Source organism: Botrytis fragariae, assembly GCF_013461495.1.
Source record: "Botrytis fragariae strain BVB16 chromosome Unknown tig00000045, whole genome shotgun sequence".
NCBI classification, from domain to species: domain Eukaryota; kingdom Fungi; phylum Ascomycota; class Leotiomycetes; order Helotiales; family Sclerotiniaceae; genus Botrytis; species Botrytis fragariae.
Window position 1 is genome coordinate 1,318,962 of NW_023500991.1, and position 27,810 is coordinate 1,346,771.

At 43.3% G+C, this 27,810-nt stretch overlaps 6 protein-coding genes across 6 annotated transcripts; 3 read left to right on the plus strand and 3 right to left on the minus strand.

Annotated features, from left to right (window-relative positions):
* Positions 1-4,142: 4,142 nt before the first annotated feature.
* On the plus strand, positions 4,143-5,542 carry Bfra_003625 (uncharacterized protein; the record flags this gene model as incomplete). The annotated part of the gene is made up of 6 exons (XM_037334031.1): positions 4,143-4,180; positions 4,233-4,256; positions 4,363-4,609; positions 4,678-4,827; positions 4,935-5,333; positions 5,429-5,542. 6 exons carry the CDS (start codon positions 4,143-4,145, stop codon positions 5,540-5,542), a joined length of 972 nt encoding a protein of 323 aa, XP_037194118.1.
* A 3,875-nt stretch (positions 5,543-9,417) lies between these two features.
* On the plus strand, positions 9,418-11,823 carry Bfra_003626 (uncharacterized protein; the record flags this gene model as incomplete). Its single annotated transcript, XM_037334032.1, has 4 exons — positions 9,418-9,757; positions 9,969-10,276; positions 10,394-10,499; positions 10,550-11,823. The coding sequence occupies 4 exons, from the start codon at positions 9,418-9,420 to the stop codon at positions 11,821-11,823; spliced, it is 2,028 nt and encodes a 675-aa protein (XP_037194119.1).
* Positions 11,824-13,646: 1,823 nt separating this feature from the next.
* Bfra_003627 (putative pyruvate dehydrogenase kinase protein) lies at positions 13,647-15,433 on the minus strand (the record flags this gene model as incomplete). Its single annotated transcript, XM_037334033.1, has 4 exons — positions 13,647-13,909; positions 14,069-14,898; positions 15,108-15,237; positions 15,319-15,433. 4 exons carry the CDS (start codon positions 15,431-15,433, stop codon positions 13,647-13,649), a joined length of 1,338 nt encoding a protein of 445 aa, XP_037194120.1.
* Positions 15,434-17,113: 1,680 nt separating this feature from the next.
* On the plus strand, positions 17,114-18,347 carry Bfra_003628 (uncharacterized protein; the record flags this gene model as incomplete). Its single annotated transcript, XM_037334034.1, has 4 exons — positions 17,114-17,259; positions 17,308-17,483; positions 17,533-17,835; positions 17,887-18,347. The coding sequence occupies 4 exons, from the start codon at positions 17,114-17,116 to the stop codon at positions 18,345-18,347; spliced, it is 1,086 nt and encodes a 361-aa protein (XP_037194121.1).
* Positions 18,348-19,039: 692 nt separating this feature from the next.
* Positions 19,040-24,096, minus strand: Bfra_003629 (putative dicer-like protein 2 protein; the record flags this gene model as incomplete). Its single annotated transcript, XM_037334035.1, has 6 exons — positions 19,040-21,818; positions 21,969-22,944; positions 23,012-23,264; positions 23,319-23,367; positions 23,552-23,580; positions 23,629-24,096. The coding sequence occupies 6 exons, from the start codon at positions 24,094-24,096 to the stop codon at positions 19,040-19,042; spliced, it is 4,554 nt and encodes a 1,517-aa protein (XP_037194122.1).
* Positions 24,097-24,555: 459 nt separating this feature from the next.
* Positions 24,556-27,027, minus strand: Bfra_003630 (putative glutamate-cysteine ligase protein; the record flags this gene model as incomplete). Its single annotated transcript, XM_037334036.1, has 7 exons — positions 26,885-27,027; positions 26,756-26,828; positions 26,632-26,697; positions 26,429-26,580; positions 26,260-26,382; positions 25,625-26,210; positions 24,556-25,578 (listed from the first exon to the last, which is right to left on the minus strand). Exons 1-7 carry the CDS (start codon positions 26,893-26,895, stop codon positions 24,556-24,558), a joined length of 2,034 nt encoding a protein of 677 aa, XP_037194123.1. The 5' UTR covers positions 26,896-27,027.
* Between the last annotated feature and the right edge of the window lie 783 nt (positions 27,028-27,810).

Genomic DNA, 27,810 nt, shown 5'->3' on the forward strand with positions numbered 1-27,810 from the left:
CATCAAAGCTTACCTATTTCGATGAATGGGCGATGGTTGGATTGGATTGATTGATTGATTGATTCCGATTGCTTTCCCATATTTCTCCCCAAACTCGAATTGTCAATGCACACCGTACCTAATCTTTTGCATGATACTGGCTAGGCTCATGCTCCTCCATACAATTGAACTTCAAGACACCGCGGGAAATCAAATACATTTGCACGGCACAGGTGAGAGGGAAAATGCAGCGGTTCTTCTATCGAGTCGGCAGCAATGCTTATTCCTCAATCGATCAATCAATCAATCAATCAATCAATCGTACAGACAAATACCGTAAATATGCACTTGCCTCCTCGAGTCATGCGCTTTTACTCTTCCCTTCTTCATGTTATACAATTTATACCAAATCAAATCAAATCAAATCAAATCAAATCTGGATTTACTTATTTAGTTCTCTATCCATCACCATTCATTTCATTTCGCCGTAACCTCTTTTTGCCTGCTCCAGAGTCTAAATGCTACACTCCCAATTTAGGGTATCCTTTACCTGCCCCCTTCATTTTAGCGTCCCCAGTACTGCAATGACAGGTTCCAAACAAATCTTTATTTTTATCACCAGCCATTCAGATACGTAGGTGCATTCGGCGTCAAAGCCACGCTTGAACAACTGCCGATTCTGCAGTTGCTATTCTAGAAATACATTTAGAAGAAATAGGACTTAAGCATAGCTTTGGGGCTGTGACAATCAAGGACGAGCACATGTCAAAGAGATATCACAACTTACTTGAACCAAATGTTGAAATGTTGATCGGGAATACCTACCTACTGTTAGAGTTTTCTGAAAAGAAAAAAAAAATAGGGGAAATCCCGTAACCCTCGGAGAACAAGTCGGAATTTGGGAAAAGAAATGTCGGAAGATTCATATTAATGCCTGTTCCATTGGTGAACAATGCGTACAGTCATAAATCATCACTCCAATCCACTAATATATCTCAGAATTTATCATACGGACCATTCGTGAGTCGTGTTTCGCCGCCCCGTGTATAAAACTTCCATATAATCCCATGCCTACTCCGTATACTTGTTAAATCGGGTTTCGTGCCATCAATGCAAGACTGTCCGAGAGTAGGCTCGTTGTATACATGCCTAATTGGATAAGATTCAGAGAATGAGGTCTTTCATACCGCTATGGCCTTGGCAAAAAGAAACTATCTAATGAAAGACAAGATGATCTAGTGGTGTTTTGTGCACCCTATGTTGTGTATGCAATCCATTACAGTGACCTAATTCAACCAAGCATCCAGCCTGGGAATGTTTTACTTCCCCCCAAATAGCATGACGGAAGCTGACTGCGCGTATATCATGGATTCATGAAAAAATTGAACATGGCAAATGGACCATGTTTAATTTGGTCACTTCGTTGCAACTTTCCACTTGATACATCGTGCTTCATGTAAGATGTTTTCTGCCTGCCTACCTACCTAGTAGTTATCATTGATCTGGAGCTTTCCACACGAAGTATACCCGTCCCAATGGGCATCAGTAACACCATCCGCGCGCGCCCCTTTCTTCTCTTTACCATTTTAAAAAACCTTCTTCAGACTTTGACAAAGTGACAGTTGACAGCCCATTTTGTCTTAGTCCTTACGATTAACTTAACTCATCCTTGCCCACTCCTGTGGGTATGGTTCGGGTATCATTCCCCACTCAACGTGGTCTTTCGAGTCTACGATTTTAGCTCTCCCGGCTTCCGCTGTCGACGGTTCCAAAAGCTATCGAAGGGCCGGCACGCTTTTTGGCTTGAAAATTTGTTCGAGGAGGCTGGGAGGCTGGGAGTCAGGTTTTAATGTTTGAAAACTGTACAGTCTATTCATCGTCATATTGGTCGATATAGACCCTGAATGATGCCCCTGTATCCATATTCCACAAAAAAAACGCCTGCAGGATGGTGCGGTTGATTTGGCATGATTGATTGAGGTGCCCGGACTTCTTTGATGTAACGTGATCAAAAAATAATCATGCCATAGGAAGGATGCGACCTCACGGGTAGTAAAAAAACAAAAAGGGCATCTCGAAGCCATGCTAGCTTCTATATCCTCGCATATCTGGTAATGGGCTAGTTTCTTGTTCTTCCGCTGAAGATCCTGATTGACACGTTTCACCCTGTCCGTAATCCACACTATCGGGTCTCATTCGAGGCTGGGAGGATAGCGCAAGTCTAACGGTTGCTTGCATATGCGAGCTGAGCGGTGTGATATAGGATGAAAAATCTGGGGGAAGCATAATATTTCCGTACCGCTTTTCCTCTGCTGGGTCATTGATGAAAGTTCTGCATTCAAAATGAAAGCTGACTCTCCATCGGTCTCGTTCGGCCTCATTCAAAAAGAAACCATTTGGTGCAATGAATGAGATCTGATGCAAGAGTCAGCACTAGAACCAACCGCGTATTTTGAGCTCTCAAGATCTGTAATCCTTCTGCAATCGCGGAGGATCAAAGTGTAGGTCGAACAAGGACGGTGCCCCTGACTGTGAGATTATGAAATCCGATGATGATTCTCCAACAAGTGACGAATGACTGCACACGGGTTGGTAGTTAGTCGATATATGAGGGAAAAAGTTTGATGTGTAGAGATGGCCTTATTCTTCAGCCACGGGCACCCAGCGCTGGCTGTGTCTACCAATCTGTACCATGGAGCCGAGGATGAATTGCTAGTAGCGATATCTGGCAATCAAGTGACTGCAAGACCTTCAAATATCATGTTATCAGAGAGCAGGAGATGTTCGACACCATTGATGTTCTTCGCAAGGAACGGCACATTTGTAACTTGCGAAATCACGGCTTTGTTTATGATATCAATTCTACTTCTCTAGTATTTTGCTGTCTAGCTGCACCCAGGTACCTGTCTACAGTGATGTTTCCAATGTGACAATTTGAATACATGTCAAAATGGCGTATACCATTCCATTATTGTACAATCATAATGAAATGAAACATGTTCCCACCACGACTCCATTCAAGAGTCATGTGTATGTTGATAGTCATCACATCATTTGTGCGGAACCAAATTCAAACAATCGATCTATCACGCAAGTACTGCGAATCCAAAGGTGGAAAGACTGCGAGAAAAGAGGTAGAATATGAAAAGACGCGTATGAACTATGCCGCGCAGATTAAAAAACTCTGCCAGCAAAATCTCAACATGAATAAAGCTCAAGTTAGATTTGATGCAGGTTCCCGCTGGCGCATGAACCAAATGATGGGTACTTATTAGGTGCCTAGCAGATGTAGACAAACAAACCAGCGAGCAAACGAAACAGTGGTATTTGAAGAGATGAAATTCAGATATCGGACGGGTGCTCGTTGAAGAGGAAGGTGCAAAACTCAAAGGTACTTCCAGTTTAGATTTTGAAATTCATTTGAAAGAGAGGGGTAAGTTGATATTCATCCTCCTCATTTCTTCCTAAACCACTTCCCCCTCTTTCCATATTCACTTATCTGATACAGATAGATTGGATGCCTACACGCCAACTAGCTATAAAAAAGTTCCTATCGTCTCTCAACCATCTTTCAAAAACAACTCCATTTCCCTCTCCACCAAACTTCTTCTTTTTCTACTGATCCCAATTCAAAATATAACTTCAAACCCGTCCTTTAATGCTTTGAACGAGCCTCAACTTACTAAGGATCAAACACTCGAGTTGTGCGCCATTTTTCCAGATTCTCAACCGATCTTTCAAGGCAGCCCTCATTCAGCACTGTTTCACCTCACTTCAAACTACAAAACAGGACGTCTTACGCCCATACAGCGATTTCTCTACCTTGACGAGTAAGTAACTATATCCAAGTATTCATCTATTTCATATTCATCTCGAGCTTTGAGATTGTCCAAATTCCTCCACAGACCCTTCGGCTTTTCACAGACAGATTGATTGTCTTGTTCGAATCCTAATTCACAACTTCTTCCATACTTCGCTTTTCCTGGAAATAAAACCGGAAAGTGAACTGACTTTACAAATCGCAATATCAAATCTCAGGCGCTATGCAGATTTTCTAATTTATTGTTAGAACCCATAACTTTGTCAATCTCAGGCTCAACTTCAATTTTCTTCCACAATTATCAGCAAGTTTCCTGATATTAGTTCGTCAACTTCTACTCAGGATGTCATTCCGCAATAATCGTTATGCTCCTGCTGTTGAGTGTGTATTCCAATAAATTCTGCGGTGTGTTTGAGCTAATCAGAATTTGTAGGTGCGCAGGCGTCATTCCAGTCGGGTAAGTCAAACAATACTCATCGTGCACATCAAATACGCATGAGTCGTCAGATGATTCTTCTCTTCGTGCTATCTTTCATGAAGTTCGCTGACAACACTGTCTACAGATTCAGATTCAAATGCCGCCATTGCAACATTTACAAGACCAAGGATTGCTTCTCAAAGAAAGAGATTGCTTCGTACGCAAATCAATTTGCTCGAAATCCGGGCATGACACTCGACCCTGTAAACTCACTTCTACGATGCTTTGGTTGCAAGGGCGGACAAGCTTCGGAGCGCCAGTGCGAGGGGCCATGCTCTAAATGGAAATCTTTGGACCAGTTTAGCAAGGCTCAGAGATCTAGGGGTAACGGGGTAAATATGCGAAATTTCCATAAGTGGCCTCTACTTTACATGTGTGTAATGACTAACGTGTTGTATAGTGGTGCATGGAATGCGTTCAATGGAAGGAAGGTCATCATCCCGAGGTCAATACTACACCTGCTCCTGGCACTGAGCTAGAGCAGCTTGATACAACCAGTGATGCACCTGAGCCCACAACAGGTTCTTCTTATGCTGCGAGCATGGCGAGTGTAAGTACTTTCTGCCTTCATTTTATTGTACCAGATGACTTCGTTCATTCAGAGGGTGACATTCGAGCCCTGAAGTGATTTACGACGTACTGATCAACATTTCACAGTTGTCCCTTGGCAACACTCCAAACGGTTCCCAGCTTGCACCGCATCTACGAGCAGCTGCTGGCAGTCAAATTGAGAACCGCTCGCAATCATCTATGAGTAACGCCTATGAAGGTGCTCGTACAGCGGATCTGCCAACTAGCTCGGATGTATGGTCTACTCGCGACTCAAGACGTCGCGCAGGTCCTGCCATACAGTACAATGCATATGATGCCAATGGAGTACGCCATTCTCAAGAAAAGGCAATGACCTTGACTTCTCAAGCTACTTCAGCTATTGGCGCATCCAGCGCGACTTCTGTTGCCAGCGGTCCTGCTCTCGCTACTCGTCCAGTCACCCAAATCCAAGTCGTCACTGCTTCCCGCGTGGTTGTTAATCCATCCACTGGTTGGGCTAAGCCTGTAAGTCCCTTGATATGGATGTTGATCTCACTCTTTCAGCTCTATCACTTATTTTGTAATTTTATCAAATATGCTAATAGAACTTTGACTTTCAGATCGGCACTCGTACTGCACAACCAGCCAATCCAGGTGCTGTCACTGCATGGGCCCCAGAGTCGAATGAAGTTTACCGCAGATCTGCCTACGACTCCAGCGATGACGAAATGTGAATGAAATGACTATTGAAAGGTTCGAAGCCTGCCCATCTCCTTGGTTGCTCCCCCGGGCACCATGTTTTCCTGTGGAGAGTAGAATATTCGCAACGACTTTATGAATTTTTTAATTGAGGCTCCTTAATTAGCGAGCGACTTTTTATCAAAACAATGACTTTTCTTTTCCACAAATTAACAATAGCTTTTTTGTTCCTCTCCGAACTCTATTAACGTTGGCGTTGCTCTCGAGCTCCGTTCACGGCATGCGGTGGTTTCATGGCTCGGGCCTTTGGTTTCGACTGAAGATGCTGGCAAGCCGGCTTTACTCGTGATGCGCTGTTTTAGATAGTTAATACAAGCGGTTTACTCACATATGAAGTATTATTAGTGAAATGCTATTGTATGTTCTATTTATTGCAGAAGTTCTCCCAAACCTTGGTACTTTGAGATCTCACAATCATTGAAATCTTTAAAAAAGATTTTTGTACAGTTTGATTCTCGAGGATAAGTCAAAAAGTTGTTCTAGATTTCATCCTTCTTAAGATTTATATCAATGAGTAATGTAGATTTATCGACTACCATTCGATACTTTATTCGAGTATCACTGTACTGTCAGAATAGGTTGGCTAGCTTCTATAGAAAGAGTTCAATTAGGAGGTTTGTAAGTTAGGTAGGCTGTTAGGTAGGCTGTCAGGTAGGTAGATGATAGATTGGATATAGTGAGGAAGAGTGGCTGGTGAATGTTGGATATGTCTGTGTCTGTGGTAGGAGGATGTTGATTAGTATATATTTTATCTGTCTGGGAGGGTGTAATGTTGTTTATGTATGTGTTTAGAGGGGTCATAATGGGTTGATTGGGGGATTGGAAGATTGAGAGAAAAGGAGAAGATTTTTGGAAGAGGAGAGGGTGCATAGTAGAGGGTAGATTTGTGGAGGGGAGGGGAGGGGGGAGAGGGAGAGTGTATCAGAATGGGAGTATGCGTAGCTATGGGATATGTTTGTGAGAATGCATGTGGTGAAATGAGATGGGACGGAAGATGGGATAAGAGAGATGAGAGATGGGATGAAAAAGCTGGGACGAGATGAGATGGGATGGGATGGGCGATGTAGTGGGAATGGAAATTGGGACAATTCGAGTTGTAGCAGTGCGAGGTGAGGGTGAGATGGGTGAGGTGGGTAAGATGGGACGAAATGAGAGATGGAAGGCTGTGGTTGTTCTTATGAGTGTATGGATTGGGTGGTGGTTGTAGATGTTAGATGTTAGATGTTAGATGTTAGATGTTAGATGTTAGATGTTAGATGTTAGATGTGTTTGAGATGTGAGGTTTGAGATGTAGGTAGAATGTTTATATATTTGTTGGTTGCTTGACACTTGGATTAAAATGATATGATATGATATGATATGATATAGTACGGGAAAGTTTTTGTAGTGGTTCATGGCATGATAGATAGGAAGCTATACAGACAGGCCTTTCATGCCCGAATATAGGGATTTCGGTGGGTGGGCCGGTAATTGGTCTGGGAGTGAGTGTGTAAACAGAAGTGATAAATACTATTGTGACTTGTGATGAATTAACCTTGGTAATTAAGTAAATGGAAAATATATCTAATATCTATGTAGGTGGTCAAAATGGGTTGGCGATTGATCTGTGGAGTTGATTGGAGTGTATTTGTTAGTATGTAATGAAATGAGATGGTGTAGAAGAGGTCGTTGGATTGAGATGGGCGAATTGGAGGGGGAATTGGTTATGGGAGGGTAATTATGTTTAAGATGATTATTGTGTTGCAGCTTCCCAAGGTCTTGAATGGAATCAACGATTTGAATGAATTGAGACAGGGTGAAACGTGGCGGGGGATGATTTTCACGTGTGTTGTGTCTATCTTTCTACGCCCTGCTATGATATGATGGATGGATGGGATGGGCTTTTGGTGGGGGAGTGAGGGGAAGGAATAGGTGTGGGAGGGAGGAGAGGATTGGGTGCGCGGTGATGATGTAGGTATGTATGTGAAGGAAGGCTGGTTGGTTGGTTGATGAGTGAGTGGGATGGTAATTGGTTGAGTGGTTAAGTGCTTATGAATGTTTAACATGTTTTATTTAAATCTTTTGAGAGGATTGATTGAAGATTGAATATCTCTCGATCTGTGGTAAAAAAATTGAAAAGATTAATTGAAAATTGATTTCATTGTAGTTTGTTGAAGTTGGATACTAGATTAGATGTCTACTAGATGTCTAACTAAAAAGCCCTATGAAAGCCCTATGAAAAATTGATTCCCTTTACTCGGGTACCCCTACTTGAATTCTCGTTTAGAGATTGTTAGTGTGCTGTGTTCGTGTGTATGTACGTACGATATACAGAGCTCTGTAGTGTGCTGTGTTAATGTGTATGTGTGTACGTGCGATCTACAGAGCTCTGTAGTATGATGTACTAGAGATGGAGAAGTGAACCAGTGAGCCAGTCTAATTGTTAGTTCAGGGACGATGGGAATTATTAGTGGGTGTAGACGTGGTCACTTTATTAGATAGTGGTGTGATTATTTAACTTGTCCAGTGGTTGGATTGTTAGAGTGGAAAGCTAATGCGTAGTCAACGGGAACTATGGATAATGGAGAGGAAGTTTTGTCATCGTGAAGGATGGAGATTGGCTTAGATGGGGTTTTGAGACCATTGAGGGAGGGGAGGCGATGAACTAGAGGATGAGTTGGTGTTGGTAGGTAGTCAAAATGATAGACCGAGAAGCCTGTTCTGTGAAACGAAATGGGGAGAACTCCCGAAGAAGGAGTTTGAAATAGGGATCATCCTATATTGACTTGTGAGAGGTGATGCTGGAGAACAACATGTTGCGTGATGATGATGTCGATGATGATGAATTCAGGGCAGAAAGTATTTTATTATCCATCACCCATGGATTTTTCTACCTTGTAATCTTGGATGAATCAATTGATGAATTGTGATTTGCGTCATAAGGATTCTTCTACGCCGTTGTAACTACAGAGTGTATATATATATATATAGATACGGAGTAGATAAAATAGGTAAGGTATAGATAGCTAGGTACCTACTATAAGTACTGGGTAGGTAGGTAGATGGATAGCAAGTAAATGTGCAAGGATTTTATATACATTGTCTAATACAAAAACCACCGATGATGATGATGTACAAAGTGTTGTATTGTGACTGAGCTATGTCATCTTGGTAGATCTTAATTCTAATCGTAATCGTAATTGTGCCCAGGTCTGCTCTCGAAGTTAAAGTAAATCATCCATCCATCCATCCATCGATGAGTAAAACAATAAAAAACAATTTTCCGCATAGCCGTTGCCCGATATATGTATGTTGGAAATTATCTCGTGGGACTCTTGACGCCAAATAAGCCAATGAAAGCCATAGACTAGGATGTGATTGGATGTATAGCGACAGAAGAGTCCTTGCTCGCAAGACTTGCATTGCAGTATCTGAAGTGAAAAAGTCTTGTTTTCTTTTGTTTCTTCCGTTCTGCTTCGGATTCTGCACCTGCACCGAGTAGGTACCTAGTGATAAGGTATTGTATGGAGCTGGCTGACCTACCTAGCTAACTTAATCGGAAGCTGTGTGGACGACACGACTTTCTTCGAGATATTTCCCACATCTTCCCAATAAAGCTTTTGCACATATTGAGAAACGGTGACATCCCCCACCAGATACAACCAGACTCAGAGCTTTCAAATTCCAAATTGAATATCTCTCGTCTTACAAACCGTGCATCATATCTTGCGTCAGGCCAAACCTCATTATCCATTCGAATCACGAGCAAAGTATAAGACACAAGAATAACATATACCAAACCGAAACTCAACCCCTCGCTCGACCTTTATGAAGTAGCAAACGCCAAAATAACATAGCCTCGCCTTTGAAGATGGCCCATTTTGACGCTTATGGTCGCCCTCTGCGAGGCGACTCAGGGTCGGAATATGACTATGAGACCTACGAGACCTACAATTTCAATGATGCCAACAGGCATATGCCTGCCTATTCAATCCCCTCGACCTCGAATAGATATCCTACCGAATCTCGAGATTTCCCTCACGCTTCCCAAAGCGCATCAAGTGTACCACCACATTCACCACAACAGTCATACCCATCGAACAATAATAATATGGGAACAGCATATGGCTCCGACCGTGGCTCTGCTGTAGATCACGATGCAGTATCGCCGGAGATAATTGCAGCAATCACGGAAAAGGTTAAAAGAGAACGTAAGTATATGTTGTACTTCTCTTATTGCATGTTTGTCACTTTTGAGCGTTGTTGAGCCTCACCAGTCGCCCATGCTTACTGAAACCTATTCACTTAGTCTTCGAACATCTGAAGCAAACAGGCTCCGTTGATGACCAACCGCGAGCCTCATATATGCAACGCGAATATTCGGAGAAATCCAACTCTACAAATCAATCTCCCCCCCTCTAGATAATCGCAGAGTCTACACTCCTCCTTCACCAACTTCCACTACCAAACCAACCTTTTCCCCTCCACCTACAGAACCTATGAGATCTCCTCCTGCAAGTCCTTCCTCGGACAAACCTTCCGTGAGGTTTAATGACCGTGATCGGGATCGTGATCGTGTTTACAATGAGCGACCGGCGCAGAAAGTTCACCGCACATACTCGTCCTTGGAATTATCTACAATTGATCATAAATGGGGTCGATTGTTCGATAATGATTCTCGGCCCACGGAAAGGTTGGGACAGTTCTTGAGAGGACTTGCGAATCATATTGTTAGTTTTCCTATTCTTTGATGAGGCATTTCGGTGTGACAAGGCTTTCGCCGAATCACTCTTTATTTTCACTTCAATTTAAGGCTATGTTAAATGCCCTACTGACACCATTCACAGGTCGATGATTTTGCGCCCAAAAGGAGCATTGTGATTACACCTTCGAAAATGGCAACATATTATAGCTCGTACCCTGTTAACAATAAGGAAATCCATCCATATGTTTGTAAGATTTCTCAATTTATATCTTAGCTCTACCCATGCTCACATATCTAGCCATTTTCAAAAATTTGTCCAACACACAAATTTCGAAGCTATACCAAGATCTTGGATGTCAACATCACCTCGTCCAAGAAGATTTCCATTCGGCTCCTACGATACCAGCCTTGACTCCACTTGGATTTGCACATTGGATGACGATTCAGATTTCCGCTTACCCTAGCGAAGAATCCGAGAGATTAGGAAAAGTTGTCCTAGCTTTACCGATTAATGCCGATGGGCAAATGGTAGATGGAAAACCGGAACGTTTACCAAAACAGATATCACGACACTTATTACCTAATACCGGGGATCGTGAATCGGAGAAACTTATGAGGACTTCATTATCTCACTTCTCTGATGAACTTGGCATTTCTCATAGCAGCAGAAGCAAGCCAACAACCTCGAGCGTACCACTTCGTCAGACATCACCCACTGATCGATCGCAATCCCGTTCTGATGATACACCTCAACCCAGGGCCTCCTCATACACAGGCCCCACTAGCAAGCCTATAGAACGAGAACGTATGCCTTATGCTGGGGCTCCTTCGGCCCCATCTGAGTCGTCAAGCGTCGATGAGGGACCAAGTGTACCGATTGAACGCGAAAGAAAGCCATATTCCGCCCAGCCTGGTAGTGGCAAGACTCACACCGAATCCAGTAATCCTAATTTCCCGAATAGGCCTGGACGGGCGAATTCTACTAGTCGCGTAAAAGAGCCGCAAGAACGTGAGCGTAGTCGGTCAAGACATACCCGTAGGCAAAGTAATGCTAGCCAAGATAATTATAAGCCACCGCCACTATCATCTTCGAAACGCAGTCGTAGCCCTCAATTCAAGAGCTATAGCCATTCTACACCTACCAATATTGATATTGGATCCAGCACTTATGTGCCATCGCCCGCCAATTTCCCACCCGCCTTCGCACCCTCGTCATATGGATCGAATAATTCCTTCCCTCCGCCACCCTCTTCAGATATTCGTGATTCGAGAGATAGGCGACGAGATGACCGTTCTCACCGTAGAGCGGAAGATGATCGTTTCTCAAGTACTACCCATATCAATGATTTCTCAAGTCCGAGAGATGCCGAGAAATGGGATAGGTTACACGAAGGACTAGATTCGAGAAGTAGCGATTATGACCGTGATCGTCCCACTAAGTCTACGGGCTCCGCATACAGTGAACACACAACTAGGAGCTCGTATATGGAACCCACAGTTGGCGCTGATTATGAGGATTGGTATCGAGGTAGTGGGTTGGATAAGAGTATGAGGAATAGTATGTATTACTGATGTGTAGTGCGGAGAGTACTGGAATTTCTGGGAATTATATTAACGAATGATTTTTTATTGATGATATGATATCATATGATGATGAAAGATGAGAGACGAGGTTCATGGATTGATATTGACGTTGTCACTTTTATGTTTTGGATACGGTCGTTTTTGGATCTGGAAAATTAACTGGTTCTCGCTTCTGTTTTAGGCAATGGATAGGGATAAGATATGGAATTAGGAATTGGATTTTGGATTTTGAATATCTAGGGGCTAGGAAAGTATTGGAATGGTTTCTTGGTAACATCATCATCATCAAATGTTGGATGTATGTGTTTTGTCTTTTAGCGTTGATATTCTTAGGGGGTTATGCAGGTTAGCAAGTACGATACCATTATCAGAAATTTTTATGAGATGTTTGATTCTTTTTTGGCTATTTGGTTTTCCTGTGCTTATTCTGAATTTGATATGAATTGATTTGGTCTGAATGGATGTGATTTGTGTGTTGAGATGAGGAGTTGGTATTGCGTTGTATTGTCTTGTATCGTATTGCGGTATGCATACATACACTTGGGGTTTTGGCGTATGATGATATTATGAGGGCACGGGGAACAGGGAGGTGTGGAAAGAAGAGGCGAGGGGCTACTTAGCTGGCGAGTAGAGGGATTAAAAAGGGGGAGGGAGCATGGAGGTAGAGAGGGAGCATGGAGATTAGAGATTAGAGTGTTGGCGTATATGATATGATATGATATGATACGATACATTCTTTCTGCGCTACCTATCTCTACTAGTTAGATATGTAGGTAGGTAGGTAGGTAGGTAGGTAGTAAGTTGAATTTGAGCTGGGATGTGATGTGATGTGATGTGATGTGGTGGGATATTTGGATTTAGTCGGATAGGGAGGTAGGTTGAACTTGGGTAGATGAGTTAGATAGCTAGATATATCACAAAGAAATTATTGGTAGGAAGGAAGGAATTGGTGTGGGTGGGTGGCCTTTTGCAATTTGAAATTTGAAGATTGGATTGGATTGGATTGGATTGGATTGGATTCAATTGGGCTCTTATTTTGTTTTGTTTATAGAAGAGGAGAGGAGAGAAGAGGAGAGGAGAGAAGAGGAGAGGAGAGGAGAGGAGAGGAGAGAAGAGGAGGGGAGAGAAGAGGAGAGGGATGAGAGGGCAGAGGAGAGATATAAGGAGATTCTGCTCTCGGCTTTACTTGTATGTATATGTATATATCGATATCACTAAGTACCTACCTACCTACCTATCTATAGTTACAACTTCTCCTTCCATATACCAATCCAATCCAATCTGATCCGATTCCATCCAATCTAGACTATTTATCACACACCATCTCACATTATCTCGTCTTCTCATCTCCTCATCTTCTATAGAATTTCATCTCATCTACTTTATTTTATTCATAATCGATACCATACCGTACCTGCCTACATACATAACATATAAATTAAGCCAGCCAATCAACTAACCACCCAACCTCATTCTCATTCTCATTCTCATTCTCATTCTCATTCTCATCCTCATTCTCATCCTCATCCTCATCCTCGTGCGCATCTCGCTCTCGCTCTCGCTCTCAAGTTTCGAGGTTTCGAGATTCAAAATCATCCACGTTTCATGATGAAAGGGGATAAACACAGTGTTGTGCATATCCAAATATATACAAAAGTCTCCAACCAACTCCATCATTTCTCTTTCTTCCCCTATTCCACCCATCCCATCCCATGCCATCCGATCTAAACCCCCTCAATCTAGTATCGCCGCAAGTTTTCACACCTCTTTTCTTGTCTACAACCCCATTTTCCTTATGCTCTTCTCTTCCTCTAAACCTCCCCTCCTTCACCCATAAAGACTCCTTCCATTCCACTCCCTCCTCTTCCCTCATTAATCATACTTTCCGCATCGCCGACCTGTTTCCGTTCCGAAACCTCTCGCATTCCTATTCCTGCCTTTCCTTTGCCCAATTTCAAATTCATTTGTTTATGTCCTAGACCCAGCGTCAATCCTCGGGATATACCGTCTCCCCCCCTAGCTCGCGCCCCGCCAATATCGGGAGAGGACTGTGTTTTCCAGGTATCCCTCATGACTGCTGATTGTTATTGGAGAGGCTCCGAACTCGAGGAAAGTCGGTTTAGGTGAAGGTATACGTCTGTTCCGTAGCTATTTCGTAGTAGTGCTGGTTAGTTCATTGCATATTTGTAGGAAAAGGAATATTAAAAAACTTGTGAAACATACCCCTCCATACTAATCAACTTCAAATCTCCTCCAAAATATCTAGCATATAATCTTGAGATCGGAAGACCATAACCAAATCCTGCCATTGGAGCTTTGAAATCACTCTTATCGAAATCTGGATCTAGACTAGGTGTACTGTCCACAGTAGTATACATGTAGGTCCAAACTAAAGGTATAGAACTTCTAGGTATTCCGCCACCCTCGTCTGAGATTTTGATAGTAATATCCTCTTTTCCCTCCGCGACGACGACTTTTGTGACGGGAAAATCTTGTTTGTCCTGTCCATGTGTTTCGACAACAGCTCGAAGGGAATTTTTGAGAGTTTCGAAGAGCATATGCGAGAGATGGCCGGGTACATACATAAAATGAAGGTTTGGAGGGCACACGAGTTGAATCTTTGGCGCATCAAAGAGCCCGTAATGGTCTTCGCAGACAAATCTAGCGTTTTCGATTGCTTCTTCCGCAAGATCTCGAACATTGGTTTTTGTACATATAATGCCTACATAATTAGGATCTTTATCGTGACTTTGATCTGTGAGTGCTATGTGTTGTCCAATGAGCATTCTGATGCCAATACGGGACATGTAGAAACGGTCGAGGAAGGATTGTATGTTATTATCGATCTGCATGCGTTGCCGTTTCCGCTTATATTCGAGTATTCCTTGCGCGACGGTTGTGACAACTCCATCGTGCCGCCTCTTTATATGATTAAGGGTTTGTGCGAATCTCTGGTTATAATCGTGAAGTTCTGGGGGCCAGTCGGTACTATCTTCTACTGTGGCAAAATATCTTCTTGCTGCGGCCGACTTTGATTCTTTTCCTTTTCCATTTCCATTAGAGCTGTATTGCCCCTCATTACGCTCGGGTTTTGTGTTGCTTCCGCAAGAATCTTGGATGGCTTTCCATTTATTTTCGCAGGCTTCATAAGTCTTTCTTTAACATCTGACGATAATTGTGGTCGAGGGAGTGTGGTAATTTCCTTTCACATGTCAATTCACGCAGGCATTTGTGGGTGGATAAAGAGTCATACCTCAAATGACTGTGCATACCAATCCTTCACCCTTTTGATTGAGGGCATCTCATTGAGGCCATCTGGCAAGTCTGATAGTTCTTGCACTCGATGCGCAAGTCGTATTGGAAGTTCTTCCGAGAGGAATTGTGATGCTCGGAAAAGTGTACCTATTTGTAGAGCAAGACTTTATTAGCTTGGGAACAATAGCAGAATCTCCCCAGTCCCCAGAATATAATCTGATAGCTTACCTGTAGATGGCCTCTCTCCAAACTGTACCATCTGCCTCAGACTCACACCCGTAGCTGGGAAATGTGAATAATGTTTGATGGTATCCATCAACATCTCAGTTGTCTTCCACGACATCTTGTTTAATTCCTTTGGCCCTAGGGCCCCTTGAATGTAATCTTAACCCTTTCAATTGTCTAATATTTCAGTCTAACATTAGCTGTGGTTGGCGGTATTGAAATCTTTACAATATTTGAACAATTGTTGAGTTTTCTCCCCGCGTTCGTGATATCCTGGGAGTTGAGTGAGTACCTTTACTCAGATGACGCAGAGCTAACCAAATGCTACCGAGGCAAAACGAAGGCGCTGATTGGTGAATTGACAATTGGAGACAGTAAAGGTAGATAGAGATGGAGAGAAGAAAGAAAGAACTGGTATCAATTGATTGTTTGCAAACAAATCCAAATCTTATTTTTTCTCTATTTCTCTATTTGAAAATTGATCGTGTGCACATGTACAATGATTAGATCGAACTAATAGTCATGTTCTCATCATATGAAAAAGTGCCATGTTACCGGTACAAGATCAATCTGCAGCAAATGGAAGAAGACTACTAGGTAGGCATGGCATGTATGTATATGTATGGATGCGTGTCTCTGAGTACCGAAAGCTCCCCCATCATCCCCCTTGTTTCCGAACGACCGAGATAACCTTACCGACGATGCACCATATATCACCCACGTTGCAACGCTGTTTGTCCTCGAACATTTCCCCGCCCTTGCTAGAAAGGTATTTCGGATCTTTCTTTGGTGTCGCTTGCTGAACTGAACTTACATATCACGTCGTCCAACAACACACACCATCTTTAACCACACCGTCTATTGGCATTGGCAGCTGAGTCAACCTAATGGTCTTGGGAAGAAAGATGTCAATCTTCTTTTCACAACATGCGTGTCGCCATCTTCTATACATCAAGCATCGAAATTACCTCGGATGTTAACCCATGGACAGATCCGGAAAACTCAATCTTACGGATACTTGCGGGAAGTATACTGGCCATTGTAATTGGCGGAGAAAATAAAGAGAAAGGAGAAAGGCATTGACAGGAAATTGGTAGGCAGACAAACTTTGACCTTTTGAATGAGCTGAGTCTTGGAACACACATTTATTCTCTCGACTTTTCCTTGGGCTCTTCTGGGGGGCATGAAACACGTGACGCATCTATAGTCTAGACTTTCACGCCAATGTTATGTGCGAAAAACGAAAAAAGCAAAGAGCAAGAGACGGATGAGATGGTATTGAATTTAGAACTCACGTCGAGGACTCATATCGACGTTTCTCTGTGTAAAGAGCGACTTATTTCAGTGTTGATATTTCTACTTTGTTTTGGAAGATCGACCTGATCAGAACTAGAAAATGGGAAATGGGGAATGGAGAACAGGGATTGAGGATGTGAGAAAGAAGGACGAGAGATGGATGAAAGATGAAGGGATTCCGGCATAAGAAGTGAACATCCAAAGTTTTGGCTGCTCTTTCAAACCATTTTTTCATCCAAAGTGTGAATCCGACATCTTCAACCATGGAATATGGCGACCTTTTGACGTGTCACAAAAATAACAAACGGGGAAAGCACGATTTGATAACTCAACCAGGAAGATGTAACTACCCGTAAGGTTACCTGCCCACTTCAACGTCAATCTTCCTTTTCTTTCTCGAAAGAAAACAAATAGTACCAGAATGACAAGATCCCTTTGATGAAATTATCGTCAATTGCAGCTTACGATATCTTCCATAAAATCAAGTTTCATTAAGCCGGTAATGATTTCTTCAAGCAACTACCGTCTCGGAGGCATATGTCTAGTCGTATTTGTCTTCATTTATGCAGTCTGGTCTCCATTCAAGGGATTTGTATCTGATAATGTCGTGGTCTCATCTAAACTGAAGGTGATTGGGCCTGGAGAAAGGTAATGTCTTCAATTGGGCAAGGAAACAGCCGTTCTAACTACGAGAAGTGCCATCAAACAGTATCTAGGAAGCAAAGACTGTGGAATCATACAATCAGATATCTATCATGTGCCATACCCCACCAAATCGAACGTCTCACCCTTCTGCAAAAACAGGGCAACACTTCTCGAAGCTTTGAGCAGTGGAGGTAGACATGGATTCGATGAACCATATGTTGGCAAAGGTAGGAATATACTCTTTTCCCTTTTTGAGATTGTCACTAATCTATATAGGTTGCACATATCGATGGTTTTCGACTTCCGAAATATGTATGATACTCGAAAGATTTAGCGCTATTGTGTTCCTTGGTGATGAGACTGCGCAAACTATATATGCTGCTCTCAACGTCTTTCTAAGAGAGGATATATCGCACGGCGGCCTTCAAGAATGGTTGATGACAGACGATGAGAGGATTGTATGTAAATGCGATGCTCAATTCTTGGACAATAATTGTCTCGGATATTCTGTGAAGAATTCCGAGGAAGTCGTTACAAACGAAGCGAATGACCCAAAAGGAAGCCCGTACGCGTGTCAAAGTAAGGCTTATTTGGATTTTTTGTAAGACAGCACTCTAACATAAAAATCAGGAATCCCCCATGCTTACATACCATTCACGACTACACCTGCGTCGTCCGCCGCTATAGCTACCTTTAAGTCATTAGCATACCAAAAACCAGATCCTTGGCGACCTACTCCGGTGATCTTTTCTCTTGGCCATAAATATTCTCACGATATGAAGTTCGCCATCGATTCAATAAATGAGTGGATAGGTATTACCAACGGCGCTGAACGCAATATTCCGATACTTCTTCTTGGTCCTACTGCCTACGGCGTTTCAAAGCAATCCGGTAATGAGGGAAATATGGAGATATGGAAATACCAGGACGAGCTAAACAGAATTACCCCTGACAAACACATGGATATCCTTCGACTTTGGAATCTAACTATTCAGGCAAGTAGTACTGATGGAGAAAGATATGGGGAGAAAGTTGCAATGGTTCAAACTATGATGATCATCAATTGGTTGTCGAAGCTGGAGACCTCTTAGTACAATCTAAGATACAGCGTTCCTTTGCAGTTATGACATATGAATACGAGAAGGAGAATGGTAAAGAGAAGGCGGAATGTGTCTGAACCATCCGTCTTATTGCTAGCTACTAAAGATATAGACTCTATAATTCACAACTATTTGCTAAAGTGCCGCAGAAACGTGCATGCCAATAGTGACCCGTCATGTGGCGTATGATTTTTGAGCTCTACATTGCATTAATCTATCATATCGATACAACCTAGATCTTGATAAGGATATGGCAATCCGGCCCCCTATTCCTAGTGCTCCATCCCCAAGAACTAGCGGCTCGCTTGGCATAATCACCGCATAGATGATACTGTAATATGATGATCATTTGTTGATCTTGGCTCCCAGGTGAATACTTGGGGTTTTCATGATATTCTCGACCCGGAGACTTTTTAACAGTCCGGAAGCTTTTCAGATTTATTGCTAGTTTACTAGTTCATTTCTTAAAAAATACTGGAAGATCCAAAAAAATACCCATTAAACTATTTCATTTGATGTGCTATCTTATGATTATGTATAGATCAACATACATACCCAGGTAGTAGTGGCAACTGTAATTCACAAGTAATAGCCTGATAACAAGGAATAAGTTAATCAAGATCCATCTTATCCTCCCTCTTAATTTTCCCTTCCTCTCTTACAGATGCCCTCTCTTTATCAACCTACTTTCTCTTTTTCCCCTCCCCCGCATTCCCCCTTCCATGACCCCTCGCCTTCAAAATCCGCACCGCCTCCTCCGCAGCCCTCGCCTGAATCTCCTCTTTCCTCACTCCACCCCCCACTTCTACAATCTCCTCCCCGCCCACGAATACCGTACATCGATACTCCGCGCGCACCTCTCCATCTGCACCATCATCCGCATTCGTAGCATCTCCACCCATCTTCTCACGCCGCAGAACATACTTGACATTTTCAGAATCGGCAACTATACCCAACTCCTCCTTCGGATGCATAATCCGCACTCCTTCTTTCAAGATCCGTCGCATGTATTTAAGAACTCCCATTCTTTCCAATAACTGCGTACACACTTCCATCGAGCCGCTATCAATCCACACCGCCCCCAGCAAACTCTCAATCATATCGGAGAAGAATTTCCGCGCATCCAGTCGCGATAATAGGGCCCAGGGGAATCTATCCCCGGTATATATCACCTCGAGAATCTGTTCGCGCAGCTCCGCATGGCGCGCCAGAGCGTCTTTTTGATAGATAGAAAAAGACACGCTTGAATGACGGAGGAAATTCACGAGGGAGACGCGCCGTCGCGAGCGTGATTCGTGGATGCGGTGATTGCTTTCTTCGGTGAGATGGGTGACGTTTTGGTGGATACTCATTTCCATGCAGAGAAAGGCGAGGAAGTCCGCGTTGACGAGCGCCGAGCGCAGGAGATGCATGTGGAAGTGGGAGAGGGGAGTGGGGTGCGACCACATGGCTGTAACGATGATGTTGTCGAGGATAGAATCGCCAAGGAATTCGAGGCGCTCGAGAGATTGCGTGCCGCCGGTGTAGGAGGGGTGCGTCATGGCTTCGACGAGGACAGATTTTTTGGTGAAGGTGTAGCCGAGGATGTGTTCGACGGGGCGGAGAGTGATAGGGAGGTGGAGATTATCGGGAGCTTGTTGGTAGAGTGACATTTGTCGGGTTTCTAGAGGGAGCCAGTCGAGTTCGGGGAAGAATAGTTGCAGAGATTTGAGGGCTTTGGGAATGCCGCCATCAACCATGCATGCGCCGATTAGTGCTTCCACAACATCGGAAAGGATTTTAGAGGACATTTCTCTGGTTTTTGGTTCTGTGACGACCAGATCTTCGACATACAATGGACGCCATTTTGCACCGGTGAATTTCTTGGTCATTATGTACTCATCCAGACCGAGTTCAGCCGCCGCTCTTGATGAGCGTGAATTGGACACGATACGATCTTTCTTAGCCGACAAATATCCTTCGTGCCAATCTGGATGCGCTGCCACCAATTGTATCGACGTACACAGTTTGAGAATCGAGTCGCCTAGAAATTCGAGACGTTGGTAATTCGAGTCTGATGAGTAACCAGCATGTGTGAGAGCGGTCTGGATAAGACTCCGGTCGCTAATCTTGAGATCCCTGAGAATGGTTCTAGATAGACGGTCTACGACGAGTTGCACCTCAATGTGGTGTGTGATGGAAGGAATCATCATGCCGAACTGAGACAACCGTGCGGACATAACATCTTGCACACATCTCGAAGCAGGGAGGACAGAGGAAAATTGTTTCGAAGAGGATGAGGGTTTTTCATTCTGTACCTTGTGCAAAAAGTCTGCACGGCGACTTACTTTAACCACAGCTAGATGTGGGACGTCTTCTGGTGCATCTGAATAGTCTGGATAAGGAATTTTGACTTGATTGATTGGTGGCTTACTGGGCAACCATTTTTCAAAGACATAGGGCGATTCTAGCTTGCCGACCTCTCTGATGAAACCTGTATTTTTGATACTACCATTAGGATCAACTGGAACACAATCTGAACTGAGTGAGCCCACATCTTGAAGCAAGATAAATTGCACAACTGTTCGACGTGACTGGATATGAACTTTACGACCACGATCTGATAATAATAGATTTGTATCATTCAAGGCCTGCGCTAACATATTCTCGCTGGTGCCAATTTCGATATCGTTTGTAAAGTCAACAAAGAACTCAGTATCAGAATTCCAGTAAAGCTTCAACGGGGGTATTGCTGGTGGCTCAATGGGAAGACAAAGTTCCAACTTCATCCCATTAAAGCTCATAACCGATGTGCGAACGATTCCAGCATGGTGTTCTGCCTCTTGCCATGCTCTAGCAATATCAATCCATGGATTTAATCTCTCTTTCACCTCCAGAAGAGATGCGCGTGTATCCACGGGCTTTGAAGTCAGCTCATCGATGACTTTATCATGCACCATCAAGGGTAGTAAGTTATCGTTCACTAAGCCTCCTTTGTATAATGCTGAATAGGCCTCAAACGCTGCGTCCTTTGCAGCTGATTTCTCACTCAACCACGATCTGCGGCTTCTATGAATCCGCAGACTTTGAGAAACCGATCCAGGCAGAATGACCTTTGCCCAAACATATTTAGATCCCAGACTGGAGGAGTAAATAAAATCGGGCCTGAGATCAACGAAATCTTTTGTTGTCAAGACTGCACAGAAATGATAGAGATGTGCTAAAGCGCTGTCAAGATCTAATTGAGCACCAGTGCTTTCTATTCGCAAAATTCTGGCATCTTCCGACTGTTCATCAGCTGCCTCGATTTCGTAGATATGCTGTAATTCTCGCATTTCCTTTTCGTACTCCTCTCGCATGTTTCGTTCAAGCTCATGCCATTTTATCACTTTATCGCCCGAAGCGTCAAGAAGAATCAGTTTGGAATCTTGTTGTCTCGCTCGCCCTCGTCTTTGTATGAAAGATTTGAGGTTTGCTGGTTTACTATATCATCAAGGTATCAGTGATTGCCTATGAGAGTATGTTTTGGGGTACAATGCGGTACAAAGGTTACATGGTAAAATGAAGAGGACGTGAAAGATGAAACATCTCCATATAGCGTCTAGGGGTGAAGCGTTTTTCCATTAAACTTACCTAAAGCATATTACTAGATTGCAGGCACGAACATCAATTCCCTCTTCCAGCACATTCGTAGCTATAAGGATATCAATCTTTCCACACTTGAAATTTGACAAAGTGTCTTTTTGCTGCTTCATATCTACAAGCTCTCCTATTTGGTCTGTACGATTGCTGTGTGAGGATGTACCAACCATGGTTCCAATCTTAAAACGTTCTTTTGTCAATGGATGATGCGATAATAATTGGGCTAGCACAGAGACCGTAGCTCTTTCTTGGACAAATATGATAGCGGAAAAGGGAGGCTTCTGTTGCACAATTATCTCCAGTAGCTTTTCAACCTTGTTAGAAATTTTGTCTGTACCCGAGAGGAGTGAAGGGGAGATTTCGACTTGTCTCAAAGCCTTGGAAATATATAGCTTCTCGGCAGCTTGTAAATCTTCAACAGTGAAAGTATCTTTTGCCGACATTGCCTTCAAGTATCTCGTCACCACTGCTGAGATATAGTAATCTGCAGCCCAGGGGCCTAGCTCAACAAGGATAATCTCGTTGCTAGTTTTGTTAATTGACTTCAATTGAATTTGACTATATGTCTTGAAACTCTTGAGTACTTTCGCCAGCTCACGTTGACTTCTTTCGCTGTCGCTTCTCTTTAGTGTCAAAACGTAAGGGTCTTCAAAAATGTTGAGGCTTTGCACTACATTTCTCAGGCTCGCTACAGTCTTCGTCATGATGATGTTTGGCTCTGGGTAGTAGTGGATTATAGATAGCAGTGGCAGCTTTACTCGAAGTCGAAGATCTGCTTGATGTATTTTTGGCGTGCGGCAAACGGCATCCAAAGTCTCTTCGATATCACTCAAAGATTGCGGACTAGATCTCATGACAGGGCTGGCCGAAAGGCCCAGGATATAAGGTAGTGGGGATGTCGATTTATACGGATGGTAAAAAGATTTCATAATCTTAGCCCCTGGTGCTTTATTTACACAATTATGTGCTGTAACCATTTAGCAGAGTTCGAGAAGATGTCTCGCTCAGCAAGTTGTGATGTGCATGGTACTCACCTTCATCAAAAATGATCAACGAGAGACGCCCCATACGTACGAACCCGTGTGTAAGGGCATCCAAGAGAACTTGATAGGAAGATACGACTACTTTGACGTCCTTCAAGATCGCATCCCACTGTCTCTGCTCTGTCCATCGATCCACGCCATCAGCACCAATAAGCAGTTTGATCAAAACCGAGGGAATATTAAGCTGGAGATATTCGTGGTGCTGAGCACAAAGCGCAACGGTAGGCGCAAGAAACCATATCATCTGCAATAACAAGATCAGCAAGAGCAGAATGAGGGATTACAACTTTCTTCTCACCTTGTCGGGCTTCATCCGCTCGAGCTCCGCTAGCATTCGGAGGACGGCCCTAGATGATCCAATGGTCAGGTCATAACAAGCTTTCGGAAGAAAAACATGGTTGTGATTCATGATGTGGACACCACCGTTGACCAGTGCTTGATTTCAAAATACCTTGTCTGTAGTGCAATAGCTGGAACTCAATCTCTTCTCAAGCGATTCCAATTTTGACTCCAAGGTAAGAAAAGACTTACACGTGTGTCTTGCCACTTCCTGTATCCATCTACGACTCTTAGCACCAGGTACTATTAATACTATAAGACATACTCACCGCAACGATGACATTCCTTTTCAAACTTTCTTCCAACATTTCCAGCTGGTATGTTCTCGGTGTTACTATCACGTTCCCTCCTTTCTCCCCTGCATTGCTATCATCATCCTCAGTTTCAACATTCGACTCTGAAGTATCACTACATAAATCCTCTACAGTTTCATTAAGTCCTTCCCCAGACGTCAAAGCAATCAGATCCGCTTCAATCCCATTTCGACCATCGATAAGGCTACCACCAGTATTCGGGTCAGTGACAGGTTTTGAAGGGTATTCCATGTCCACGAAACAAGGCGAAGAACGAAAATGATGAGTTAGACTAAAAAACCTAACTGGAAGTGACGAGTTGTGGAGGAGCGATGTGGGCTTGCGAGATAGAGAGTTGTGGTTGGGATGAGGCGTTTGTTTTTGCGACCGGGGTTTCTTGTTTCCGCGTATAGTTGTCCATTTTGGGAATTTATGGACCTTCATTTGTCATTTTTTACATTTGTACGACATTCACAATTTCAATAAGAAATGTTGAAAATGCCTATACAGACAGCCAAAGCTTCATGATGGTCAGCTGACTAATCCAGGTAGGTTGGTAGCTGGCTAGCTAGTGGGTATCAATTCTGAGTATCAGAAACTTAAAAAGACGTACGAGTTGTATATTTGTTGTTAGTGTCTCGTCTAAAGAGATGTGTTAGAAAATGAATGGGGGTTCCCAGTCCGATTCGACGTTTGAGATATACCTCATTGAACACAGAAAACCGATATTCTCAAAATGATATGCTTTTGTTGGTGTTGGATAGGCATTTAGGTGTGGTAAGAAATGAATTTAATCCTATAGATTTCGACTAACAGTGGCCATCCTCAATAATTGTGACCAGATATCCTTTCGCCGAGGACTATCGTTCTAATGCTATTTATGCTTTAATACTGTCTACTTCTTCAGCAGCCTCCACATCTCTCCCGGCCCAAAAATTTCTCCACATTTTGGACGCCCTTTGTGCATTCTTCTCCTAATTCAATGACTGTCTTTATCAGGTCATGGTTGATCTTTTCGTTTACGACACTATCCTTCTTGTAATCCTCATGACCCGCAACAAAATTTCTTATCCATTTCGCTGCTGTCCACAATCTTCCGTCTGCCCTTTTTCTGATCAAATCCAAATAAGAGGCTAGCTCACACCTGGTCTGTACATCAATATTGACACTGTCGAGATATGATTCGACCAATGGTATTAAGCCTGGGAAGTTATTTTCTGAATCACTCTTGCTGCCGTTCATAATTTCGTCGATAGACATAGGGGCGTATTCATCTTCCACGGGGCCGGATGGTGTAGGTGGCCTTGAAATATTAAGCGGAGTGTTGGTACCCGATGCTCTACCAGACGCCCCACCATTCGAGGAATATGGTCGCGGCGCACGAGTTGGAAATGGATTCTTTCGAAAGTAAAACTTCTCTTCCAAGACTGCATCTCGTGCATGTGCCGTTTCCATATTTTCACTTACTTTAGTGATAGGTATATAAAAATTGAGGTCGAAGGAGAGGATAGCTCGCGTGATGAGTACAATGAATACTGAAAAGGCAGCATTTTCGAAATCAGTGATCTGAATTTCCATTGGCCTAAATTCTACTCTCCAACCAATGTCGTTTCCTGTTGGCGGCGGCTTAAAACGCATATGTTGCCAATTAGTTGACTGAAGGTTCTCAAAATGATCCGTCTTGGATAGGTCAAGTTCTTTCAAATCTTCAGCAAAGATGACAATCGGATCACGAATAAAAAGATGGGCAAAGTGAGTAGCCAATCGGTCATCCATGCCTCCATTCATCAGCTCTTGTTTGACTTCGGGATCGGTTACAAGATCTGGGTCCAAGTACTCTTTGCGTAACCTCGAATCTTCCGAAATATACGTAGAATTAGAGGCATAGCGTGACTTAGGTATGCGCCATCGATCATGTAAAAGGGGCTACAGGAATTAGCGTTGTGTATGTATTGAGTATAGCTCCACTAACCTTCTCTCCTAACTCTTCTGGAGTTCGATCGTCTACAGCCCGACTGATCTGATTCCATCGAACATCCGTGTCGGCTAAGAAGCCTTTGTAGATTGGAGTTGCTGCAGTTAAGGCGAGGAGAATTGGAGCCAGAGGACTTAATTGATCATACATTCGTCTCCCTTCTGTGATATTTTTGGCTTGAAAGGTAATTTGTAAACAACAGCTGCCCATGCCAAAGGCCATTGCGTCCATATGAATAAAATTGTCAGGAGCAGCACCATTCCGAACGTCATCGTCCTCTGGCCAATTGTGCATGTCGTAATTGACAGTCGGATCCTTCCAAGGCCATGAAGTGTTCTCATCTCTGAATACTGGTACGTTTACCTGAACTTTCTGGCCTCTTCTTGCACGAATGTTGGCTGCCAAAGTAGGAAATCGAATGTGTGGATTAGCAATCTCATCAGGAACAAATTGTGACCGTAATTTCTCTCCAGAAGGTGGGAAGAAAGGGGACGTGAATACGCCGGGTGATCCTAATCGAGGATAGGTCGTCAAAGTAATTGGATACTCTTCAGCATTCATGTGCTCTTTAGCAAGCTTACGCCTTCACAACATCAGCTCCATGAACTCGCTTTCAAGTTTGTATAACACACCTCCACTTCATGTTAGGTTCGACGTCTAATAAGTCCTTGAACCCAATCCCCCAAGGTCTCCCAGGTGTAGCTTCAAGCATAAACCGTCCGAATTCAGGATGGAAAACCGGTAATGCGCTACCCCTTGGGATTGTTAGCGTTTTCCCTCAACTTAATCGAATAGACCCACTTGGTATTAGTGACGTCTTGTAATGCTGGTACGCATCCTCCATTCGTACGCAATTCCTCATCTTGGGCTAACGCGGTCAGGATATCTGCCTGTCTCAAGGACAAGGTTACTTTCTCATCATCATCCTTGTAGTTCACAACCAAATATTCGACCTGAAAATGTTTTAGCGACCATCTTCCATCCATGAATGAGTATCTGCTGACCTCGTCACCCCATAGTAGGGCATCTCGCTCCTTCCCTTTCGCTCGGTTCCATATCGCTAGTAGTTGCTATATTGAATCTTATGAGCAAAGTATTTCTTCATGTAACCAGCCTCTCGAGTCGTACCTGTATGCCCCATTCCCTGACTATTTGTGCATTCTGTTTGGCTTCCGGCCACTCGAGTGGTGTTCCTAATGCACTTACAACACATATTAGCATTAATTGAATGTTGAGTGTTGTGCCGTAAATACTTACAGAAGACCCATATCTCAAGACTCGATTGACACACGGAAAGTTTGTCAGGATAGTAGAAAATTCGCAATTGATTGCCAATGCGTTGCGATATTCCTTATATCCTTATATCCAGGACTCGATGCCCCCACTTTGTACGGCGTTATCACAGCTTCATGATCCCCTCAATCCTTATCAGTTGTAAGATTTACAATATCGGACTCGAACTTTGCCCTTAAGAGAAGGTATTCAATGGCTTCTTTCTCCTCATTGATGCTTCCAACAGATTTCCAAAGAAAAACTCGACAGCCTCAACGGGAGACCAATTTAGCGTACGATGTATTTGTAAGGCTGTTTACTAATTGTGATGGTACAGTGGGGTGTCGGTCTCGAAGTCTGGGCAGATGCGCTGCAGCAGCGTGGATAAGGTTAGGTGGCGTGAGCCTCTTGTGGCTGGTGTGGCTGATGCTTCAAATCAAGTGAAGATTGAATTCAATTGGTCGCAGGTGCCATTACCACAAGAATTGGATACATCGTACGCTTCTTGTTACGGTACCGTCGAATCCCTTCTGAATGCCATCCAATACTAGATACTTATATCACTTTGTCACCTACGTTGTCATTTACGTCTCGACTCAGTAGGAACTAGGACGGCGGCGAAATGCTCTTGGGATTCGACTCTCAACCACTATACTCAAGATTGCGATTTCCTCTTCAGCCAATATGAAATGGTATAGAGGTTTTTCTGAGACGTTCAAGCTCAAATCGAGATTCCTGCAGTACGAGCTCTACAGGTGATCACTCCGCTTGTAGCTATCAAGGAATAGCTAATTATCGGCTCTGGGCCTTTCAAATTCGCCACCGCATCATTGTGATGATGGTACGATATAGATTATCGGATGTTTCTTTGAGATTCAGGCTTGGTTCCGTCTATGCCTGTCAACCGAAGA